Source organism: Condylura cristata, unplaced genomic scaffold (genome assembly GCF_000260355.1).
Source record: "Condylura cristata isolate star-nosed mole 26May11 unplaced genomic scaffold, ConCri1.0 scaffold00013, whole genome shotgun sequence".
NCBI classification, from domain to species: Eukaryota; Metazoa; Chordata; class Mammalia; order Eulipotyphla; family Talpidae; genus Condylura; species Condylura cristata.
Window position 1 is genome coordinate 69,621 of NW_004567114.1, and position 6,272 is coordinate 75,892.

The window sequence follows — 6,272 nt, forward strand, 5'->3', positions numbered from 1 at the left end:
CCGGCGGGCGGGCCTAGCGGGGAAGAAGGCCTGAGGGGCGGAGCCGAGGCCTTCCGCCGGGCCGGCCCTACGCCGGCTTTTCCGCTTCCGGTCACGCCGCACTTGCGCTCTGGCCTCCGCGGGCAGCGTCCAGCGGGGTCTGGGCGGACTGGAGCTTCTTGACCTCCGCACGTCCCCGACGGGCCACTGCGGCCCCGCCCCACTGCCCTCCAGGTCCCCGGCCCGGGCACTTGGTGCGCGCCCGGTGGCGGCAGAGAAAGCACACAGTAGGGGGCGTCGGGAGGCTACTCTGGATTTATTAGTGTCGCATCAGCACCTTCGAATAGTCCACGTGCCCCATCGTGACAGATTAGACTCTGCTCCCCCAAAGGCTATTTACAAGAATCCTGTTTTCCATTACAAAAGGAACAAAAAAGCTAGCAGCACGCATCCTCGAACCGAACCACACAGGGCATGTGGTGAGCGGTCAGAGGAAGTGTCTGGGAGGGACGCCAGGAAAGCACCCCTCTGTCTGGGGGCCAGCGCTGGCCACGAGGTGGCTTGTCTGCAGCCAGCCTCGGGCCCCAAGGCGGGCGAGCGGCTCCCTGTGGGGCAGCCCTGCTGTGAGCAAGACCCATCGTCTGGACCGGGCGTGGCCTTTACTACTGGCTGCCGCGGGGACCTTTGTCCCCCATCTCAGGGGCTTTTCTTCCTTCCAGGGGCCAAGTGCTTCCAGTTCATCCTCAGATCAGCTCCATGAGGTAGCAGGGGAGTGTGGCCGTCCCCGCGTTACTGGGGAAACTGAGGCACAGGGGTGCGCACAGCCTCCAAGGGATCGTGGCTGGGGCCTTTGCAAGAACCCAGCTGGGTGGGGGTGGCCCTTGGGGCTGGTGTGTCCCAGCAGTGTGCCCACAGCTTGACTTCCCCTCGTGGCCCCAGGCTGGTGATGCAAGCAAGGGGCACCCCATGTCTTTCAGATGGGCAGGGCCCTGTCCCTGGGGCCAGGACTTGGTAAGATGGGGTTCCACGTGCTCTGCCCAGTGTTCTGTGGCGGCATGACCTGTCCTGAGGTCCAGGGTCCCCCAGACCTGCACCTGCCCTGGGAGGGGTGTGTGGGGGTCACAGTCACTGCTGTGGGGCCTGGCGGGGCAGATGGCAAGGCTGAGAAGCCTGGGGTTGGGGAGGGGAGACTGGAAGGCCAGGGCTGGGCCTCCTGAGGTGCAGAGCCCCCGAGGGTATCGAGGGTGGTGTGCTGGCAGGGAGAGCGGGGCCTATATTTAACAGCGTTAACACATCTGCCTGCAAGGCTGGAGTTTATTTTTGGGGGGGGAGGTGTGCTGGGCCCAAAGGAGGGTCCCGGCCCTGTGCCTGTGGCCAGTACCCAGCGCCCCAGGATGCACACTGGCGCCCAGGAGGGGCTGACTGAAAGGGCAAGGACCCCCTTGTTGCGGGAGCGCTGGGGCAGAGGCCCAGACACACTGCCTTTGCCTGGCAGCCACCCGCCAGTCTCATGCTGGTGAGCAGAGGGCTGGACGCTGGCAAGGGTCTGTGGGGCAGGCGCACAGGCCGTTGTCCAGGCCAAGGGGTGTCCCACGGTGACGGCTACCAACGGGCACAGGGGCCTGGCCACAGGGTGGGCAGCTAGCAGGCGGGCTTGGGGTGCCCGAACACACAGATGGGGAAGTGCCTGACGTGGGACGACCACTGGGCGGCCAGCTGGAAAAACTTGACGTCGTTCCACTCCACGCCATCGATGAGGACTGCAGGAGTGAGACCGCTGGTGGCTGCCGGGCTCAGGCAGAGCCACGCGGCCGTGGTCAGGGCTCCCCACCGGCCCGCTGCCCCTGCAGCGGGAGCCAGTCCTGCCCTGGCTGCCCCCGCCTGCTGGGCTCGCGCACAGCTCACCCCGAAGCATGGTCTGCTGCTGCCTGGCCGTGCAGATGAGCCGGCTGATGCCCTCGACGCGCTGGCTCTTGGGCTCCGCGTCCTTGTCCTTCGTCTTCTTGGGCAGGAACATGACTGGAAGGAAGGGTGGGGCTGAGCCTCCGCGCTAGCCGGGGGACAGCCCCCCCAAGGCCCCACAGCCCCCCACCTCACCCTTCTTGTTCTTCTCCTTGGTGACCACAGTCATGGACATGGTAGGCGTGGCTGCAGCCTCACCGCTGCTGGGCAGCCTGCTGACCTGGAGAGACCGGAAGGTGCACCTGAGCGTGTTCTTGGCAGCCGGCAGGTCCCTCTTCTCGGCGTCCCTCCTCCTGTCCGCAGGCGGGGCTGCGACCCAGTAGTCCACCTGCAGCCCCATCAGCTCAGTGCCGGCGCCCTGGCTGTGAAGCAGACAGGCCTCGCTCTCTGGCCTCCAGCTGCCCCCAGCTTCAGGGCCACCCAGAGTCTCCAGGAGTGCCTGGCGGCCACCCCCCCACCCCCCGGTCCAAGGTCAGTGGCCTGAGTGGCAGGTAGCTGTCGCGGCAGACGGTGAGGCCACTCCCCGGCAGCCCCAGCCCCTGTCCACTGTCAGCTCCCCGCCGGCCGTGCCGAGTCACCCACGGCCCGAGTCCCTGGAGCACGCCAGTCTCTTGTTCTCCCTCTGCAGGCCCCAGAGCCAGCAAGGTGGCGTCCAGCCCCTGCCCCCGCCCACCCTGGGCCCACACCTGGCCAGGGGCCCACAGACCGGCATCCTCCAGTTGGGCGACAGCAGGGACAGTGTCCCACAACGCTAGCCCATCGAGGACAGTTACCTGGGGGAGGACAGGCCTCCGCTCACCGAAGGGGAGGAGGGCGGGGTGGGCGAAGCCTCCTTGGCTGCAGGCGACGTGGATGGTGGGGTGGACGAGAGCACGCAGGAGCCCGAGGGGGCCGCGTCATCTGAGTCACCTTGAGAAGGGCCAGGCGGCATGTGAGGCCCGCTGCTGTGCCCAGGGCTGTGGGCGCCCCACCCTGCAGCCCAGCCCCGAGTGGGGACAGCTCACCTGAGGTGGCCGAGGAGGGTTCCACTATCCCAACCTTCACCACCTGCAAAGCAGGGGCGCTGGCTAGCAGTGGCCAGGGTGTCCCCAGACCCCCTGCCCAGTGGCTCTGGACCCTCCTGCGTGGCTGAGCAGAGCCCAGGATTGCCCTGTCATGTGCCATAGCCACCTGTGTTCAGGCACCCCCCGGGCCCTCGGCCAGGCCGGCAGCCAGTGCTCTGGGTGCCGCGGCCTCAGGCAGGAGGGGCTGCCATTCTGAGAGCTGGCCCAGCCCCGCAGGCCCCAGGTTCCAGCCCTTCGGCATCTGCCCACCAACAGCCTCTGTGACAGCCATTCCTGGGGCCAGGGGTCAGGGTCCTGCCCGTCAAGGGAGGACCCAGGCCTGTAACAGGATCACGGGACACGGTGGCCCCGCCGTCCCCACAGGCAGCTCTGCCCTGCCTTCACGTGGCTGTGGTGGTAGGTGCGCTGGGCTCCCTCCACCACTGTCACTGGCCAGCACACATGGGCCGCGGCCTCACCACTCAAGGCAGGCGGCTGGAGGCCATGCCAGAGTGGGGAGAGCCCCAGCACGGGCCACACCCCACGGGCTGCCTCGCCCCAGGGAGGCTCCTGGACAGCCTGCACTGGCACGGGAGGCTGATTCTGGAAGGTCTTACGGGGGGCAGCCGCCCGGGGAACTCACCCCAACAAAGGGGACGAACTTCTGGGAGGACTCCTCGTCTGGGCTAGAGAGAACAGACAGTCACCCATGGATGCCCTCTCCCGGCCAGGGGCAGAACATGGACCCCCGCCCTCCTCCCATGCCGCCCTGGCCAGCAGGGCGCTTCCCTCAGCCCAAGAGGACAACAGCCAGCCTGCACCAGCGGCCATGGGCGGCGGCACCCGGCCTCCAGGGCAGGGCCCTGCTCAGCCCAGGGCCTGGGCTGGGTCCCACGGTGCCCTCCAGCCGCGGGCTGAGGTGCCCAAGCGGGCTGCAGCACATCCCACCTAGGAGAGGAGCCACCCGGCCCTGCCTGGTCTGAGACCAAGTTCTTGGCCAGGAGTTGAGGGTCAGGGTTGGGCATGCTCTGTGCCCCAGTGGGGCCAGGGCAGGCAGTTTCTGTGCCAGCCCCCCCACTGGGCACGCCCTGGGGCTCAGGTGGGGCTGCTCCATGCCGGCTGCCAGTGCCTGGGGCCCAGGCTCTGTGCAGGGTGCCGCTGCCCCCACCAGCCACGGCCGACGCCTCTGAGGATGACCCCACTCCCGAGGTGGGCGGCAGAGGCCGGGCTGGGGCCTTGCCCAATGCCCTCAGCCCCGGCACAGACCTCTGCTGGCTGTGGCACAGAGGGAGGCGCCCACCCTGGCCCTTGTGGCCACCGGCCCCGGCAGTCACCCCAGACCCTCCCCAGAGCAGCAGAAGCAGGGGAGCCCTGCCAGGACCCCCACGGGCACCAGCGAAGTAGCCAGCAAGCCTCGGGCCATGCAGACACGCCCAGCCAGGCTGTGCTCGGGGCCGCGGTCACTCACACATGTCCTTGGCGGGCCCCCGCACCGCAGAGGTCACACGCAGGCCCGGCTGTACCCGCCCCTGCTCTCGGCCCCGCCGCTGGCGTGGGGCCGGGGTGGCCGCGGCACAGGAGGCTCTGCCGCCGGGGCCTGGCCTCATGCCCTGACGGCGCGGGAGAAGCGCTGGGGCCACCCCTCGCTGCCCAGCGGCAATGACCCCTGGACAGACGCAGCTGGCCAGGCGAGCGCGGGCGGGACCGTGCACGGGGAGGGGCGGGGCATGCGTGTGCAGGGAGGCAGCCCGCTGGTCCTTGTCTGCCAAGGCTTGTTTAGCAAAAGGTTCGTGGGGTTCAGAGGCTCCCCTGCTCCTGGGTTAGCGCAACGGCAGCTGGGACCCCCATGCGCCCTCAGGGCTTTTCCAGAGAGCAAGCGGCCAGAGGCCCAGTGGGCCTGAGGGGAGGCGCCGGGGCAGGGCTGCCGCGCCTGGCTGTGAACACGCAGGTCTCCCTCAGGCGGCACAGCCTGCAGCCCCCCAACCTGCTGGGGGAGCCAAGGAGCACACTGGGGAGCCCTGTGGACCAGGCAGGGCCGGCCAGGGGCACCCACTCCTCATCCCGGGCAGAGGCTCACAGCGGGTGAGGCAGGTAGGCCTGGGGGCCCAGGCTGTGGGCTCCAGGGCCCCGTGAGGGCCCTGGGGCGGCAGAGGCAGGCCCCCAGCACCTCTGATGGCAGCCGAGTCCCTGGGGCCAAGGGACCAGGGGCCTGGCTCTGGGCATCGCTGCTAAACAGCCTCAAAGAACAGCATGGGGCAGGCCAGAGACAGCGGTACCTGAGAGCAAAGTCAAAGTGGAAGTTCCTTTTCCTTTCAGGAAGCCACCGAGAGAAGACAGACAGGTTACGGGGCTGGGGGCGCCGGGGGGATCCGGGGCCTATGCCCGGACTGGGTTAGGAGCTCCCCCAGCACCCCCCAGCCTTCAGCTCCACTGTGTTGGTCGCGATGGGCAAGATGCAGTGGCCCTGTACCACAGCGGGGGCCTGGGCCCATCAGCCTGGTGGGGGGCGAGCGCCAGCGGGAAACCCGAGCCCAGAGGAGCCGGGGCGCAGCCTGAGCTGTGGCCGCGGGCTTGCGTGCGGACCAGCCCCACACCTGTCTGAGGGGCGGGCCGGACGGCCTGCAGGTGGGCCCCTGGTACCTCTTCTGCTTGTAGGTCAACATGGCCTCCGCGATGGGCAGCTGGTGGGCGCAGTTGGCCCCCGAGATGTACTGCGTGATCCTCGACACGATGTCAGGCGTGTCCTGCACTGCAGGGCGGCGGGCGGGCAGGCGGGCCGGTGGGTGGGTGGAGGGTGGGCCCTGGCCGCCTCGCTGCCCACCCTGCCCGCCCGCCCCCTCACCTGCGCTCTGGGCGCCCAGCCTGTTGAACAGGTCCCGCCAGGCTAGGTCCTGGAAGAAGTCGTTGTAGCGGTCGTCCACGGAGCCCAGGTAGCGAGCGACGGGGTGGGAGCCTGTGCCAGCGCGAGGGTCAGGGGCCCTGCGCGGCACCACCCCGGGCGGCCGGGCCCCGAGCGGGAGTCCCCCGGTCACCCCCCAGCGGGCCGCCAGCGCGGGCCGTGGCCTCACCCAGCGGGATGACCAGGAAGCGCATGTAACCCAGCCAGTCTGGCGTCTTGTGGGTCAGCTGCTCCACGAACAGCCGCAGCACGGCGCTGAGGTAGTGCTGCGGCCCGGCCACCGCGATCTTCACGGGCGCGGGAGGCTGCGCGTTGCAGTTGCAGCTGGGTCCCGGCAGGTGGGGGGGGCACAGGGGCCTCAGAGGCTGCCGGCCCGAGGAGCCCCCGGC

The 6,272-nt window shown here is 69.3% G+C and overlaps 1 protein-coding gene across 6 annotated transcripts in view; it reads right to left on the reverse strand.

The window, feature by feature from the left end:
- Positions 1-276: 276 nt before the first annotated feature.
- Positions 277-6,272, reverse strand: part of PACS2 (phosphofurin acidic cluster sorting protein 2) — a 12,625-nt gene continuing 6,629 nt past the window's right edge. For 4 of the 6 annotated variants that reach the window (XM_012724508.1, XM_012724507.1, XM_012724506.1 and 1 more), the window contains exons 16-25: positions 6,053-6,207; positions 5,827-5,937; positions 5,625-5,733; positions 5,261-5,293; positions 3,628-3,670; positions 2,946-2,988; positions 2,715-2,850; positions 2,077-2,303; positions 1,885-1,998; positions 277-1,739 (exon numbers count right to left, since the gene is read on the reverse strand). In XM_012724508.1, the coding sequence (XP_012579962.1) occupies positions 1,621-1,739; positions 1,885-1,998; positions 2,077-2,303; positions 2,715-2,850; positions 2,946-2,988; positions 3,628-3,670; positions 5,261-5,293; positions 5,625-5,733; positions 5,827-5,937; positions 6,053-6,207 (1,090 nt within the window). In that variant the 3' untranslated portion in view covers positions 277-1,620. The remainder of the gene's footprint in view (positions 1,740-1,884; positions 1,999-2,076; positions 2,304-2,714; positions 2,851-2,945; positions 2,989-3,627; positions 3,671-5,260; positions 5,294-5,624; positions 5,734-5,826; positions 5,938-6,052; positions 6,208-6,272) is intronic. The other 2 variants (XM_012724510.1, XM_012724509.1) reach the window with 1 other exon arrangement.